This window comes from Gymnogyps californianus, chromosome 6, assembly GCF_018139145.2.
Source record: "Gymnogyps californianus isolate 813 chromosome 6, ASM1813914v2, whole genome shotgun sequence".
Taxonomy (NCBI): Eukaryota; Metazoa; Chordata; class Aves; order Accipitriformes; family Cathartidae; genus Gymnogyps; species Gymnogyps californianus.
Genome location: NC_059476.1, coordinates 36,361,479 through 36,378,851, shown reverse-complemented (window position 1 = coordinate 36,378,851; position 17,373 = coordinate 36,361,479). Strand labels below are relative to the sequence as shown.

At 39.8% G+C, this 17,373-nt stretch overlaps 3 protein-coding genes across 4 annotated transcripts in view; 2 read left to right on the top strand and 1 right to left on the bottom strand.

Moving 5' to 3' along the window:
- The window catches only part of LRRTM3 (leucine rich repeat transmembrane neuronal 3), an 87,071-nt gene extending 78,141 nt beyond the window's left edge, over positions 1-8,930 (bottom strand). The window contains exon 1 of the mRNA XM_050898638.1: positions 7,350-8,930. Coding sequence (XP_050754595.1) covers positions 7,350-8,930 — 1,581 coding nt within the window. The remainder of the gene's footprint in view (positions 1-7,349) is intronic.
- CTNNA3 (catenin alpha 3) overlaps positions 1-17,373 on the top strand; it is a 546,120-nt gene that overhangs the window by 237,307 nt on the left and 291,440 nt on the right. The gene's annotated exons all lie outside the window — the stretch shown is intronic.
- The window catches only part of DNAJC12 (DnaJ heat shock protein family (Hsp40) member C12), a 375,633-nt gene that overhangs the window by 271,228 nt on the left and 87,032 nt on the right, over positions 1-17,373 (top strand). The gene's annotated exons all lie outside the window — the stretch shown is intronic.

The following is a 17,373-nucleotide window of genomic DNA, read 5'->3' as shown; positions in this document are numbered from 1 at the left end:
GTTCCTGACCCAACAACACAACCTATGATTTATCATGAAGTGCAAAATAAATGCCAGGAGAATGTACTCAGCTAGAGTAATGTACAGGTTACCAGTTAGCAGTATCATATAGTTCCTACAGATGTTGAAAATAATCATACAAGAAACAACAAAATAGTAAGATGAAATATATTTTGATTATTCCCATATCAGCTCAGTCCCACAGCTTCAGAAAGAGGTGTCTTATATTATAAGAAGGTATTTTCTCCCTCTCATTGTTAGGTGTGAAATAAAAGTTAGAGAAGTTTTTTGTTTGATGTTTAAAGATGCTCAGAATCAGACAGTAGCAATTTTAAAAAAATAGATGCTTAAAATACTTTTAAGAAATGCACAAACATTTATTTAACATTCCAGTTTTGCTTTAGAATGTGATTTTTATCTCTTTTAAAACCAGTTGTTTAACTTCTGGAAAAGCTGAGTGATCCTCTCTTAACTTTTTACTAGCACTGTAAACCATATGCAGTCCTTTTCCTGAGTGTTTTCTGTTTTCTCTCTCTCAGTATAATTATGCACATGAACAGAAGTGCCCATAAAAATGCAGTTTTCATATAGTTAGTACATCACACTATGGGATATAGTGCAGGTATAATACATGACAAGCATAGGAGGTACTGCTGGATTTCAAGTGAGAATAACTAATAAAGGCTGAGTTCATGATGACAACTTCTGCAGGCTGCTGCCAATATTAACGTGTTTAGGTTTTTTTCTTTCAGCATTAAGCAGTTAGGTTCCTGAGAGACCTAGCTAGTTAAGTGTTTTGTTAGTTTCAAGAAGAAAAGGATTTGCACACAGAACTGGGCAGATGATTTTCTCAATGGTGTAGTGAAGAAATAAACCTTGTAATGCATTTATGTCCTTGTTTGGAGTGTAAGTAGATGAGTAATTAGGATGTTTTATTTTTCATATGTCCTTATGATGTATTAATAGAGTCTGGCTGCCATAAAACACTTTGAGAATCTGCAAGGTTGAACTGTAATTATGAAGTCCTACATGATCTCAGTGCTACTGCTAGTGTTGAAGTAATAGAAATTTAACATTCAGTCAAGACTGTAAGCTGTGACACATGGTCAATGTATTAGTCGCACAGGAACACAGGAAGGGAATGGTTTTGGTGATTTAAGATGACACGTGAGGGCTTTTTGGAGAACTCTTTTTCAAGATTACATCTCCAGTCATTCGGTTTCTTCTTGGCAAGCAAAAGAGTTTGTGACAAACAGTAAGAAACTGTAAGTAAAGAATGAAATACTTTGTTCTGTTAAAGAGTTTGGTTGATTTCAGTAATGAAGAATCTTAAACTTGTGATTTTTCACATGAATACAAAATATTTCCTGTAATAACATCAGTAAGTTTCATTAAGCTGTTTAGAAAGAAAAAGTTAATAGGGATTAACTGCCCTTTTGTCCCTTCTCAGTAAACAATGCTCATTCTTACATTAGAATGCTAATGCTATGGTCATGATAGCCTAACAATACGAGCAAGACAAGAATTGTAGGGAGATGCGATTTCTATGATGGGTTGGTCAAATAAAAAATACTGCCTACTACTTGCAAATCTTTTTTCATTATTGTTTTTACAATGTTTGTGCTCGTTCTAAATGAGATATGTAATTTCTCTGGTAGGTAAAATGTTGGCCATCAGCTCACAGCTAGCCATCCCAGAGTGTCTTGAATAAACTCCTTTTTATTACTTTATGACCTCCTTGGTCATCTGTTCATAGCTGTTGAACTCAGTCACTTTTTACTTCTTTTGTGTCCTACTGTGTTCCATTCACGGTTATGCCAAGAAATAGTTTGGCTATAACCCTGAGAATCATATCAAAATCCTATACTGTACCACTGTGATAACGCCCATTCTAGAAAGCCTAGCTAGGAATAAAAATCAAGGCTACATATCATGGACTGATAGGTGACCTCCAAACACACCTAAGTACATAAAAAGTTAGAAATACAACTGTACTTCATTCAATGTAGAGTGAAATGAGTTCTTGTGCATCTTCTTAAGGGAAATGAAATCTGTCTGTTATCGACAGAGCTGTAATCCTGATTTCATTGGCTTATGTCATTCACTGTCATTTAAAATTACTGCCAGTAACATTGGCATAGAGTTACTCTGAGGCCTAAAGCAGTTGCTGCAAAACATACCAGCAAGGGTATGTTTACCCGTTTATGGGTATACCATGCCCAAGCAAATATGCTGCATATTCATGTCACTGGTGAGTTTCCCATTGCTTGGCTTTATTATTGCTTGTGAATTTGATATTTCATCATTTGCTTCTTGTTTCTTTTGTACGTTGTGTGTTTTTGAGATGAAGCTGTTACTTTAACTTGTTCCCAGGTGGTGAGTGCCCTTCCTTTTGATGTCTAATAATATATTTCTCTCATTATTGTAAAATGAAACTCAAAATTTTTTTTTTTTTAATCTTCTGCTGTTAGGAAGTTGAATGAGTTGTTTGTAGTCTGAGTTTATTTTATAGTATCTTAAAGTCACTTAGTGGTGTTTTGTAAGTAATAAGTTCTAAATCAGTGGCCACAAATTTGTTACAGCTCCTGTCCTTGCTTACTTATTATATGCTTCTTGCTTTTTACTGACAGTAGTGACTTGCACACTGGATAGACCATTTCTTGCTAGCATTCATCTACTCTTATTTTCTCCACTTATTCACTACATTCAGGGTATGACTCCTATATACAGATACAGTTGAATACTTAGTATGCTGAAAGGATTTGATGCTACTACCATGTGATACAGAAGAATGCAGAGTAAAAAGACAAACACATCTGTGTGTGAATTGATATAGACAATAGATACCTGTGATTAAGCTAACTACCCGCTGGATGTCACTATTGTTCCACAGAAATTCATCTAACAGAATATTTATCTAGAGTTGAGTGGCTGACAGCAAAGACCATTAGCTTGCAGCAAACTGAAAATTTGTAATTGTGTTTGCAGGAATATTGTACATTTATGTTCATTTTGCAATTTAATTTTATATCAAGGTGCCCTATTCCATAATAATAAAAAAAAAGAGCATTGCCAAACCTTAAGCTGTGATGACTGTGTAAGGGCAGATAGTGAGTAATGAAAACCTACCAGCCAGTAAAGAAGCTTGCATTCGTTATACTCAAGCCACTTGTTCTCATTATTGCTTTCTTACTCTGCAATTGCTGGAGGTAACCTCAACACAGTGAATGAACATTACCAGTCTCCTTGCATTTGCTTAGTACATTAGTTATTTTATGTTTTCAAAGATGTGCATTCTGTGTGGTTTATTATTCTGAAGTACCACTTCAATATTCCAGGAGCTAAGTCATTTAGTTGAGAGGCCAAGTAGTCCACTGGCTAGGAGGATGTCTTGGTGTGAGGAGACTGGATTATATTCCCAGTACTCAACTGGTGTGTGATCTCGGGCAAATTATCTCAAATCTGTCACGTTTATTTGCCATTTTCTGTCTGTCTTCTCAACATCCCTTGTAAATGTTTAATGTAAGAGGTTGTTAGAAGGTGTTTGTACAGTGTCTAGCAGAGGAAGTCCTGACTTCTTTTAAGATTTTTTGGGGTGCTACAATAAAATGAAACAGTCTTGTTTGGTGATTCCACCTAACATTTGCCTCAACATTGTTTAAATAAGTGTAGACTGCAAAACCAATGAAAATGAAAACGGGCATGGAAGAGTACTGCACTTTGTCTGTGGCTTGAAAAGCCCTGGTCTTCGAGTGGTAGCCCCAGAACACCATATATGACTCAGGAAAAGGAATAGAAGTTGATTTAAAAAACCCCAAAAAAACACAACAAAACAAACCCCAGACACCTTCAAAATGCATTGTTGCTCTGCTAAACTTGGAATATGTAGGTAGCATCAGACCCATTAAGGGATAGCCAGGTTATTAGGGCACTCAATCACATCTCCTTCCTCAAGCTGATGCCTAAAATGCTTGTATGAAGGCTTAGGGGTTTGTAAGAGCCATCATAGCTGTTGTGCATCCTCTGAGGATTCCTTGGCATCACCCCAGCAAGGTTTTAACAGTTTTGTGAGACACTGGCACCAAAATATCCAAAACCCAAGGCAAAGTGGGATCAGAATTCTAGATACCTGCTCCCCAAACTCAAGAGAAGCAAAGGAGAAATTGCTTCTCTGGAATCTTTGAGGCTTTAACACTTCAGTTGTATTCAGGAAAGGGGCAGCCTTTCACAGGGACTGAAAGTTGCTCAGCTAAGACCAGGTCGTTTCCTACAAGAACATTATAATTTGTGACTCTGGTGCCCTAGCCACCCAAAACAAATCACTTCTATAGTGTTTAATTTGACAGTGCTGAGACTAAGTTTAGCTTAGTTCATGTAATCTTTGCACAGATGAAAGCATGGGTTTTGTAATGTGTTTTAACATGCTATGAAGCTGGTTTAAAATGTCTTCTAAGTCGTAGTCACTAGAGTGGGATTTAACAACTCAGCTCACAGGCCTCAGGCTGTGCGAGAAGGTTCAAACCGTTACACTGGGCATCTTTTTTGTGTAATCAGACAATGATTTCATTATCAATGACTATAGCAGCGATTACACATTCATCTGTGTTTGGTATGTGTTTGGAAATTCATGAAAAGTGAATCTGTAGTTTTTCAGGCAATAAATGAATTAGTTGATCTAAGCATGTCTGTGCTTGAATATAGTCATGCTGGATTTTCATTATTATTTTTGTTATCCATCTATGATTAATGACATACTGGCCTTATTTTCTTTTTCACGCCCATAATAGAATATTTTTCAAAGGGAGCTAGTGATAATTTTACAGGTATTGCTTTCTGTAGGAGGTTATGAATTGGTTCTGAGTATTGTTATGGTTAGAACAAGGCATTAAAGAAACATAGAAGGAAGCATATAAAGTCAAACTCAGTTATATAGAACTCATTCACAATCACAGTCCATTAAGAATGGACTAGGTATTGAATATTTTCAAATAGCAAAAATTCTAAACTGATAGTATGAAATTATGTTCTGATTGCAGTTAGCACTCCCAAAACTAAATAGCAAAATTTTCTTTTATTTTTATATATATTTTTATATATATATATATATACACACACACACGTGTGTGTGTGTGTGTATATATATGTATATATGGATGGATGGATGTTTTGGGCCAAATCTTTCTTGTTTTGGCTGTGCCTAATAGTAGTCACCACTGCAGACATTAAAGCCTGTAGAAGTACAGAGATGGTTCTTAACACGAAGTTTACAGCAAACTCTAATCCTTCAGTACAGAGATACCCAAGACCTGCGGGTAGAAAACTGAATCCCATAATAGCTAAGATAATTCAATGTGTATTGACTTTTTAATAGCAACTTTCAAGGTACAACTCAGGTTAAAAATCACAGTCTGCTCAGTGCTGCTAAAGTGGCTCAAGCACTTGCGTTATTAATTGTGTGGGATCCTCTTTGTACTCAGTAAAACGGGGTCTCAGTGTTGCAGGGTTCAGTATAGTCTCAAGCTTCTACTCTCGGATATTTCCTTGCTACAGTCCTTGAAAATGAGAATGGTTTCATTATATGAAAAAAACAAAACAAAAACCCTTCAAGTGTATTGGTTCTTTTTAGGAGATGCTTTCTAGCTTTGTTTTCATTGTATCTAGCATATTTCAAGGTGATTGTCTGTGATTAGGTTTTTTTTCCCAGTAAAAATTCAGAACATTCTGCTAAGGTTTTGCTTTTTCTAATCTGCTGCAGTGAAACTGCTTTGTAGAAACATTCCCTCCCAAGTGATTGAAGACGTGCAGTTTACTAAGCCAAATCAAGTTACAAAATAGAGATAATTAAATTACTGACTTGCTTCTATATTGGTGCTGCTGTATTATTTCAAGAATGAACGCCCCCCCCCCCCCCCCCCCCCCCCCCGGTAATCAAAATAGGAGATACGATTTATTTGGAAATATGGGGGATGTTATATTCTTCTGCAACCAACAAAAATACATGACTTTGAGAGAGGGAGGGCAGGGAGTAGCCAGGTTACAAATCTGTATTTTGTCCAGAACCACTGATGAATGACTACACATTAAAAATGAGTATCTGTGAATTCTTGTAATGTAATTAAGGTTTTGCTGAGAAAAATAATTTGTCACTGATTTCTTTAAGGATTTTTGGATGCACTCTTCTCAGATCAGTGAGTAACCAGTTTTCTCTGAAAGCTCTCTGCAGTTCTAGTATTTCTAAAATGTACACTGTTTGGCTTTGTAAGTAATGAAGCTTTATTTAGTTATTAGAGGGAGAGTGTGCAAAACACATCACAAACCCTAACAAGCCCAGCCCAGCAAATAAAAAGAAATAGAAGAAAATGACAGATTTAATGGTTTCCTCAGCTACATTAATGTCTTTGACAGTCTTGAAAAGAGAATTTCTAATGAGCAGCACTGAAACAAATGTGTGCAGGAAGTGGTCTTGCTTTTGCTGCTGCACGTTTGAGTTCCTCTAATTGCATCAATAAGGAATTTCTGCTCCTCATTTAATGAATGCCTTTTGACTACTTTCTGAAAGGCAACTGGATGCAAGGGATAAACACTGGCACCTTTTGTATGAAGTCACATAAACAGGTTTCAATTAATAGTTATCAGCCCTAGAAACACTGTATTACAATGCAGTACAGTAAATCCCATTGTACCTTTTTAAGTTTTTATTAAGCCTAGGTTTCCCTCTGCTTTGCTTTTGGTGTGATATCTCCTGTCCTAAGACAGTGCTTTAACTCCTCACTGGCTTTTTATTATATCTTGCGTTGGGCAGAAATCAGGCATTCTTTCAGAGCTGTTCCTGCACCATCTCTCCCCTCAGACAACTCAGAATTCATATGATGCTACAGTACCTGCGTCTTTAGTTTGTTCTTGGTTCAAAAAGTGAGTTTCAGAGCAAGGGCTGGGGTTAGGTTGGGGGAGTGGCAGGGGGTGGGGGAAAGCTGAATTTGATTCCCCCCCCCCTTGTTGTCATTTTTCTCCCTAAACAGAGGCACAGTCGCTGCAGGTGCAGTGGATTACTTATGAAAGAAGTTTTCTATTTAAAAACAAGAGAGACTTTAATGAAATCAATAGAGGGTTTGTACAATAGGTATTGTATTAAACCAGAGCTCAGGCTTCACATTGATTGCGGTATTTAAATTTCAATGAGTTGATTATGTATGAGAGTAAAATGACCAGTATTATGAATGTACAAAAAAGAGACATGGAAGAGCTGTGCCAGAAAAGTGAGAAAAACGTTCCCTTTATAGTCCCTAGAGTTCAATAAAGCACCACTATTTCCCAGCTTTTAAAAGCTCTTTTATCACAATGGTTCATACCTCACATTCCCTGGAGCCTGATTTGTTATACGTGCAGGGTCCTGTTCCATTCAGCAGCATCTCACTGGTTTCAGTGTTGGTAGGTTTGTAATCTACATAAAATTCCTGTGTGCTTGGAGTCATTTGCTTCAGTGACTGTCTTTTCTTTTTCCTGTGCCTTCGCATGAGAGAGCGCTGCTGCAGCTGCTTCATACTGGCTGGGTAACGCTTCCATGACACATAGATTACCAGCAGGATCACAAGCACAGACAAGAAAAGGGCCACGCTGCCTGCTATGATTTTATGGAAGGAGATGTGTTCTGTGTCGTGCTCAGGTTCAGAGCTTGATTCAGTGGCTCCAATAGTTGGGGGCAGAGGGGGCTTGCTGTCATGTTTAGGCCTGGTGAGTTTTGGTTTAAACGTTGGCTTTGGGAGGGCTCGTGCTAATTCAAACCTTTCCGTGGTAATTTTGCCACAGATGCTGTAGTTTTTCACTGCATCAATGACATTCACCCCTTGCAGCTCTTTGGGGCTGGCACAAATAATTGTATTTTCCCTCAGCCCTTTAAAACTTTTAAGCCAGTTTACCAGAGAGCAAATGTTTCTGCTGCATTCCCATATATTCCCGGCCAGGCTGATGTCATTGAGGGATATCCAAGAATCCAAAATTTCTTGACCAATAAATGTGAGCTTGTTTGAATCCAGGTTGAGGCGCTGTAAATTGGGCACACACTGAAAAACACTAGGTCCACTGAAAGCTTCTATTTCATTGCCAGATAAATCAAGTCTTTGTAATGAGCTCCAGGTCCAGGACATAGTTTGTCCTATCACACTGATTTTATTCCACTGTAAATAAAGGTTTTGAAGGCTGACTAGCCTTGGAAAAAGTGCCAGGTTGAGCTTAGAAAATTGATTGTGCTCCAGATGAAGCTCTTTCAGTCTGATCATGCCTGCAAAGACATTCCTTGCTAAACTTCGGATGCGATTATAACCCAGGTCCAACAGTTCAAGGTTCCTACAGTCTTGAAATATTCGAACAGGGATGGTTCTTAGGGAATTGGACCGCAAATGTAAACTCAGCAGCTTCCTTAAGCCCCTGAACTGTTCAGATCCCAGAGACTGCAGCTGATTGTATGACAGATCCAAATTCCGGAGATTTGTCACAGGTCTGAAGGTATTATTAAGAAAATAGGAGATTCTGTTGGAACTCAAGATCAACTCTTTTAGTCTGCGTATTCCACTGAAAGCATTTTCGTCAATATTGCTGATGTGGTTATGGTCTAAATAGAGCCAGGTGAGTTGATTAAGACCTTTAAATTGATTGTATTTTAGTTTTTGGAGGCTGTTATATCGAAGGGACAAACCTAAACAACCAGCAGATATACTTGAGGGAATCTCCTGCAATTTCTGAGATTCACAATATACCATTTTGCCTTCACACCTACAGCCCTTAGGGCATCCTCGTTCAGCAGAAGAAAGCATTGTCAGTAATACAGTAGGGGCTATTACCAGAGCTACAGCTGATCCGCTCAGTAGCCTAATTACATTGAAACCTGGAAATAAAAACAACTTAGAAAAGTTATCCCCCCACACATCAGTCATTTCTTTCAATCATGCTAAAATCTTTTATTTCAACAATCATTTAAAAATCCCTAGCTCGACTCAACTACTTTTCACATTGTTTTCTTTACTCAGATTTTTTTTTTTTTAAAGAATACCTTTATGTAAATACTGAAAAACAGTTGGGTAAAAGGTGTAATCCCTAGGCAATTTAACTGTAATAACAAATCACATCAAGGTAAGTCTATGGAGTAATTAAAGCACAGGCTATGCAGTGGCTATGAACTATACATTAAAAAAATAACATGAAAAACATACCCATCCTTTGTGTTGTTCAAAGGTCGTCCTTAGGTCTTTTGTTTTTTGCTTAGTGTGCCACAAGCATGGCAGCCCCTGTCAGCTGCACTGTAGTGAGTCAGGGCTCGCTGACACCCAGGAAGAAAAATTGGACCCCTTGGGAGATGGACCGATTTTGGAACATTATTCTTTGCCAGCCATGCAGAACACTCCAAGAATAAATCAATCCCAACACAGCATTCGCAGCAAAATGTCAAATTCTTCCTAGGTAATAGGATCTTCATGGATATTATGTTTTTGCATCTTTATAGTTAGGAACCTGGCTTTTAAAATTTCTCTTTATAGGAAAGCATGTTAGATTCCTCCAAGCACCATTTAGCTATCTGAATTCACACATCTGTATTCCATAGCACAGCAGTTCCCTTACTTAGTACCCGATCCGGCTAGGAAGCTGCTTTGTAGCATAGAAGGTAGAATAAGCCCGTACAATGAACAAGCTCTGCTCACTTCTGCATACTGTCATTCTGAGAGCTCCGTCCGACTGTTGCTTTGGTTTCGGCGAATGCAGTCTTATGTAAAGCTGCCCCCAGTGGTGAAGAATATTATGGGCATGTGCAGAAATGTCTTCCTTTTATCTTGCAAATGAGTAAGCTCTGCTGGGAGAAGAATGATTGTTCTGAGTGACTAATAGAAGCCAAATGGTCAGCTTCGATGTAGACTAGTGAGGTGTGCTGGAATATCCAAATCCTCTTAGTCTCTCTTGCTGTTTGTGAAAGCTGTTTTGCATCCTTGAACTTAATAGCTCAGCATGTGCTGCTGGGACTTTTGTCTGAAGGGCTAACATGACATTTGTAGGACATAGATACAAATTTTTGGTCCTAAGTGTTTGTTGTTTTTTTTTTTTTTTCTTACTGCATTAGACGTGTTCACATGACCTTTTTGCAATAACTCACCATTTTTTAGTGAAGTATCAGCCCCCTCACTGTGTCTCTTACCAAGCGTTTCAGTGGGGACACTATATTTTACAACATGAAAAATGTTTTGGAGCTGACATTTTGCCTTTTTGCTTTTTTCTTCTCTGTTAAAAGGCACAGTGCCAGGAGGTTAGAAGAGAGTATTGTGCTCATTTATTTCCCAACTTGCTGTCACTTCATTCCACAACACTAACACTTCAAACACAGGCTTCCGTAACCCTTACAATATAGGGACTAAGCAGCTTGGTGTAGTACCTTAATCAGGTGAATTGTTTTTATTGTAACTTATGACATGGGCAGGATTTTATGTGAAGGTACAATATGCAGAGGTTTTTTAGATGTGTGACTCTGAGCAGTCCTTATATATCCCATAAAGAGCCTTTTTCTCTTTCCTTACTCTTCCCTTTTTTCCTGCATGCTGTAGAGCAAGGACACATCCTCTTATCTGGGCAGAGCAAAGGTAAGATGGCATTACAACAAATGCACCACACTGGTAGTCTTCCTTCACCAAGAAATATGTGGTAAGAGATGATGGTGGGGAAGTGTAAAATCATGGCTCTTTGTCGTGCAAGAATAGGCTAGAGCCTGAAGAGAAGTGTGCTGCTTGTTAAAAGAGGAGTACAGATTACAGTCCCTCAAATGCAACCAGACAGCTCTGAGAACGGCTTTTCCTTTCTGAGGCAGAATCCTTACCCCTTGGAATAATGTGCTTTGACTTTTCCCTTATTATTCACTGCTGTGAGCATAGAAGAACTTAAAATGAGGTGAAATCTCAATTTTTTTCACGCATTAAAATGCCAACATTGCCTTGTACTTAGTCTGTGAACGACTTCAGGCTTAGAGTAATCCCAGTAGTATTAACACACCTATCTATAGTGCCTAAATTAGGAGCACAGTCGCCCTTGGCTAACAACTATGAACATCTTTCATGTCAGGAGTCAGAAATACATACCCGCATCAAGGCGCATCCTGTAAAAATTCTCCCCTTTGGGTCAGAGTTGTGGAGACGGAAAGGGTTAATTCCTCCATTAATCTCAGTCACTGTCACCATCTCCCATTCTCTACTACAGCTCGTTTCTGGCTCTTAAATCTGATCTGTAGGGTTGAGGAGTCAGCGACAAACTGCAGACTGCACTGGGAACTGTGATAGTCTGGGGAGCTGTTCTGCTGACAGGAGTGTCACGTGCCAGTCCTGGTGTGCCTGTTATAGGTTTTCCATCACTGCCTTGGGGTCTCTCTGCGCTCGATGGAGCAGGATTGGCAGCTTCAGAAGACAACTCAGACCTTCGGTAAGCCAATTTGCCTCTTGGAACTGCCGCTCTTCCTCTGTTGACAGTAGAGGATGCCTGTGACTATTGAAATGGCTCAGTTAGGTTCCTAAACATAGATGGCATGAAATTAGGTCTGAATCTTCACCTGGTTCAAACACAGCATGTAAAGCTTCAGACAACATCCAAATTCTTTCTCCTGAAGAGTTGGTGCTACTTAGTATACCAGCTCAGTCTGAGCCTTCTCCCCAAACTTTGCCTATTCTCTAGCTTTTCTTCTTTTGTCTTCTCTCCTTCCTCCATCTTCGTTGTGGAGTTAACAAGTAACTTCTCTGCCACCATGAGTCAGCAGAGCTTCAGCAGCTTTTCCAGGGTTTTAATAATTGCCAATATACTGGACAAATAAGAGGGAACAGCCACTCTTTTACCATGAGTTATTTTCATTTTTCTGAAAGGGGTGAGACATCAAGAGATGAACAGAGAGAGCATCAAATCTATGTTAATGGATTGCCAAATTCAATTTTCTTTACTGAGATCCTTTTTGAATTGCACAAGCAGGAAAAGTGCCAGTGTCTGATAAACAGTTTTTAAAAATTACATTTCTGTATCTTCATACAGCTGAACGGGTTCTTTTCAAATTGTGGAAATAAAGCTGCTCCCAGTATGAAACATTTCGTACAAAATTTCAGACCAGTCTGGCCATATTATAAACTATGAAAAATAGAGAATTAAGTTAAAGCTGCATTTTAGATAAGAAGATGCCTTTTGTAAGTGGTTTAACCTTTGCCTTGTATCAACTACACCTTATATGTCTGTGCAGCCCCGTTGCATTACCATTTAACTCATGTAACCAGGAAGAAAGGACTCGAGGCCAAACTGGTTAACTTCTCTTATGGATAAGCTAGTTTTCATTAGAACTAATACCGCAACTCCTGAGTCCCTAAAATCCAGGAGTTTGTTGAAGGCTTGATGTGAATTTAACTTGTACTCCATGTGAGTTCATGTGTATTCATTCTGCAGGATAGTTGCTGTAGTCACAGGGCATTTTAAGTTCACCTCTCTGCGCCATTGCTAGGCAGCCCTGCCTCCTGTCCCAGTCAGGAACAGGAGGTAAAAATTGCAAGTAACAGAAGTCTCAGTGACTTCACGCTGACTGAATATTAGTGCTCAGAAACAATGTTATTCCTTCTCTTCTGCCTATGAAGACAGCATTTTATGCAATTCTGCAAAGACAGATACTCTTAAGAGAAATATTTCCTTTATTTGTGTACTCTCGCACACAGTCTGTGTTTTGGGATTTCACACTTAGATATAATTTTCTGTGGCAATTTTTGAGATGCCACAGAACCTGGGAAGCTTATTAGTTTTGAATTGTATGCCTCCATGATCACTCTTGATTTGTTTTTCTGGGCTTTTTCTGAGGGGGGGAAATGGCATACATCAGAAAATACATTGACAAATGTGTTGCTAAATATGTCTTAACATTATACAGATGAAAAGCGATGTGTTGGGTGGAGCCTGTGATAAACACATTGTTTTCTTCATCAGCATGACAGATAAATTAAATTCAGAGTTGTTTGGAAATGATGCACTATCCCAAGGTAGTGATGGCCCAGATTTTTCGCTTGGTACTAAACTTTCAATAGGTTTTCTGCCTGGAAATTGTTCTAGATGGATTTCACTACTATCTGATTTTGCAGTAATTTGCTTTAATTTCATGTTTGATTTTGGTTTTGCTTGTGTAGTTAAATTCTGGTATATTTTCTCTTTCCATTCATTCTGACTGTGGTCTCTGTACCTAGCTGCAACTTCCCTACGGAAAGCTTAACATGAACTGCAGCCAGAGTAGTAAAGGAGGAATCAAAAGATGACATTCACTGTGAAAGCCTCTTCCTCCACAGAGCTGGTTTGGAATTCAAACATTTTGCAGAGGAAAGGGGAAACAGCAAATCTTGCATTTTTCAGGGTTATGAGAAGGCACCTGTAATGACCAGGTACATCTGTTTGCTAAGTACATTTGAAAAGGGGGGATGACAATTATCAGGCTCCAGTAGAATGGGGATGAGGGGTGCAGGGAAGAGATGTAAACTTCCCAAAGCGTAAGGAACCAGCAGTTACCAGATGCTAGTGGGATTCCATGTAAATCAGCAGTCAAAAGCCTTCCCCTGTTCTGTCACTGCTTTCTCATCAGCCTTCCTCAGGACATTTCATGCTTACTCTTTAAAATGCAGGTCTTGTTTAATGATGTTGTAACAAAAAAAGAAATAATTTTTTAAAAAGTTTCCATTTCTGTTACTCCCATAAGAAATCCATTCAGAAAAGCAGTATGATCCTTTCTAGCCACAGTGCATTATGTTCTTAATGCACAAACTGCAGAATTTAGACTTCTGGATACAGCATTCTTCTGTTCACAGATAGAGCTCCTGGGTCTAGGAGTGCCTTTATGTGTGTAATCGCATGTCCCTTTGGGGAACCGTAGTTAACAAGTGCTGCGCTGTGTTCTTTTTGGGTTTATGAAGTGACAATGCATGTCTTTCCCTTGACTTTATTTCACTATAAAGAAACTAGGAGTCAGCTGGGTTAGCAATAGTAGCTTCTTCTAAATGGTACTGTAGTGCACTATCACTGTATCATTAAGAGTAGATAAGTCTAATAAAATGTGTTTGCCATTTTTGAGCCAGTGATTAAATGAACCTGCTGTTCTATGAGGATCAGATTAGAGCTGGGGGAGTATAACTCCCAGTGTAAATATCAGAGCGTGGGAAGACAAAGGGAAACTCAGGATGCAGGGTTTGCCAAAGGCAGACATAAGAAAGGGAAGTGTGGGAAAGCCAGGTTCAAGGAACATGCAGGCAAGGGAAATCGAGGCAACACAAAATGCTCTGAAGAAACAGGGAAAGAAGACTGAGAGTAGGGAGGGTCTTATCCCAGCAGTTTCTGTCCTGGTTTTGGCTGGGACAGAGTTAACTCTCTTCTTAGTAGCTGGTACGGTGCTGTGTTTTGGATTTAGTGTGAGAATAATGTTGATGACACGCTGATGTTTTAGCTCTTGCTAAGTAGCACTTATCTTAAGCCAAGGACTTTTCAGTTTCCCATGCTCTGCCAGCAAGCAGGTGTGCAAGAAGCTGGGAGGGAGCAGAGCCGGGGCAGCTGACCTGAACTAGCCAAAGGGGTATTCCATACCATGGAACGTCATGCCCAGTATATAAACTGGGGGGAGTTGGCCGGGAGGGGCGGATCGCTGCTCTGGCATCAGTCAGCGGGTGGTGAGCAATTGCACTGTGCATCACTGGTTTTTTTTTTCTCCCCCCCCCCTTGTTATATTCCCTTTCATTACTATTATTATTATTATATTTCATTTTTACTATTGTTAGTATTATGTTTTACTTTAGTTATTAAACTGTTCTTATCTCAACCCACGAGTTTTACTTTTTTTTTTCCCTTTCCTCCTCCTCACCCCACTGGGAGGGGGAAGCGGCTGCATGGTGTTTAGTTGCGGACTGGGGTTAAACCACGACAGTTTCTCAGTACTGACCTAAAGGACCAGGGTGGTAAGTGGTAGATGGGAGAGGTGGATAAATGAAAATATCCCCTTGCTCTCCTGCTAGGAACAATTAGCTTTGCAAGGCCTCCCCTGGCCTCTTGTGAGGGTGAAAGGATCCCATGTTACAAATTCTGTGATAAGCTGAAGGAACATCTGAAGCTGAATGGGAGCCATGCCCCCTTTCTAGGAGTCAGTAACCTCCATAACATCCAATTGCTTGTAGAGGACATCAGGGACACATCTGTCAGTTTGTGTATACCCGGAGGATCTCCTCAGTGCCGTGGTTCACAGGGCAACACAGGCTATCGCTTTCCTCATGCACAGTTACACACTGTTGAATAATGAAGCTTTTCCATCTGTACAGTTTTGTTTAAATCTGTGCATTGTGGATACGTCACAGGGGCCTCTAAGCTGTCCCAGGGTAGATAATGCTGCATACAAGCCTACAACCTTTGTTCGTGGCATCCAGCAGCTAGATTTTCTGGATCCTAGCATAACTCCTGTATCCTTAATGAGGCATGGGACACTCAAGTGTTCCCTGATTGACTTTTTGTCCTATGATTTTGAAGCTGTTTGAAGGCAAGCAGCTTGTGCTTCAGTCTCATCCTCTGGAGATACGACTACATGAGATGCAAAGCTATCATTTTACTTACTCTCTGAAATTGATAGGTGCTGCTTCTATTTCAGTGGATTTAGTGTTGATTCATTCAGGCTTGTCCTCCAGCATCTTGGTGAAAGGGGAATATGAGTAGAAGCAGCAGAAAGCAAATGATCATCACTGAAGAAAATGAAGGAAATTAATTACATCTTACACATAGTGCTAGCTTCAACCTGCAGAACATGAATGATGCATGCCATAAGTACCCTGGAGATGTGTAGGTGCAAAATGAAAGACAGTCTTAGTGGCCTCTGCTTGTGATTCTGCCTGTAGTCTCTGTGAAGATGCCAGGGAGATGAAGTTAGAATAAACCCAGGCTTGTTGCAAATGCTTCCCACTCTTTTACGGGCCAGGATGCCATTGCTGGAAGAGTGCCTACTGTCTTATCGTCCAGGCAGCACGTATGGGGTTTATGTAGCCTAATCTATTCAGAAACCCTTAGGTGTCACCATGAAGTATGCTTGCCTATGAAGTATGATTTGTTCTCCTAGGGGTATCTGAATTCTACCTTGCTGTAACAATTCTGCATATGCATCAGTGGCAGACTATGATACATGGCAAAGGTAATGAACTTACTTCCTGAGGAGCCAGATTAACATGGAGATCTTCTAGAAAAGTTTTGTTCATCGAGAACTCTATAATGGCTGGGACATCAGGTTGGAGGCATTGCGTAACTGAATTCAAGCAGAGTTGCAGCCTGGTCCCAGCAACATGACATCCCTGGAGCAGCTCTGTGCTGCCACGTGAAGAATCAGAGGGGATGGGGAGCAGCTGGTTTCAGAACATGTACCTGTGTGGCTCTTGAGGCTCTGTTTGATATCACAGGCTGCTGCAAGCTCTCATCAGCTGAAGAGTACATGACTTGCCAATGATGGTCATGGTTGATGAGCAGCAAAAGGGAGGAGTGTAGGTTTTTGGTGTCTTGCTAAGACTGAGGAGAAAACCATGGGGCCATTCAGGATATTGGAATGTCTGGCTCTATCTGATAGTCTACCTAGAACTAGTGTGATGAGCAATTTAACTATGGGTTGGTGGAGCATATGCATGCACATAAATACTTTTTCTTCTTCGGAGAATCAATTGGAAAACTGGATGCATCCTCTGATGAAATTTTCCTTTAACTGGATATGTTTCAATAGAAGATTTATACAAATAAATGTTTTCTGACAGAAAGACACTTTGTTGGGGGAAAAAAAATAATCCTGACAGTGTCCAGTTCTGGCCAGAGGGAAAGGAAGGAGCTCTGAGCATGTCTCATCTTACCGGTAAGAACAGGAACAGTAACATTTGACTGAGGACTAATGAGGTGGTAGTGTCAGTAATATGGCCATTTTGACAGTGTTTTATTTTCCACCAAACCCTAGAACATTTCAGTCTTCAATGTTGATGTGTAGTTGAAAACCTCAGGGCTAGCCTTTCCTCCTCAGCTGTTCCCTCTGCCTTCATGCCTTTCCCTATAGTTTCTCCTTAACTCCTACTCTATGTATACTTCTCTGAGGAATGAATATTTGTCAGTTGCTCAGCATAGAGCATATATATGCAATGCATGTTCACACATGTTCTTAGGAATTTCAGACATGTTCCCTATTACACATTTAACTAGTTGCTCCTTGGATCTCCAAATGAAACTGCCTTGGTATCTCACTATATGCTGAAGCTGTAGAGTTAGTTATTCTGTCAGGTCAGCGTGGGAATATCTGTTGGCTGCTGTGGCTCCTTGACTGCTGGAGGGAGGCAGCTGGCA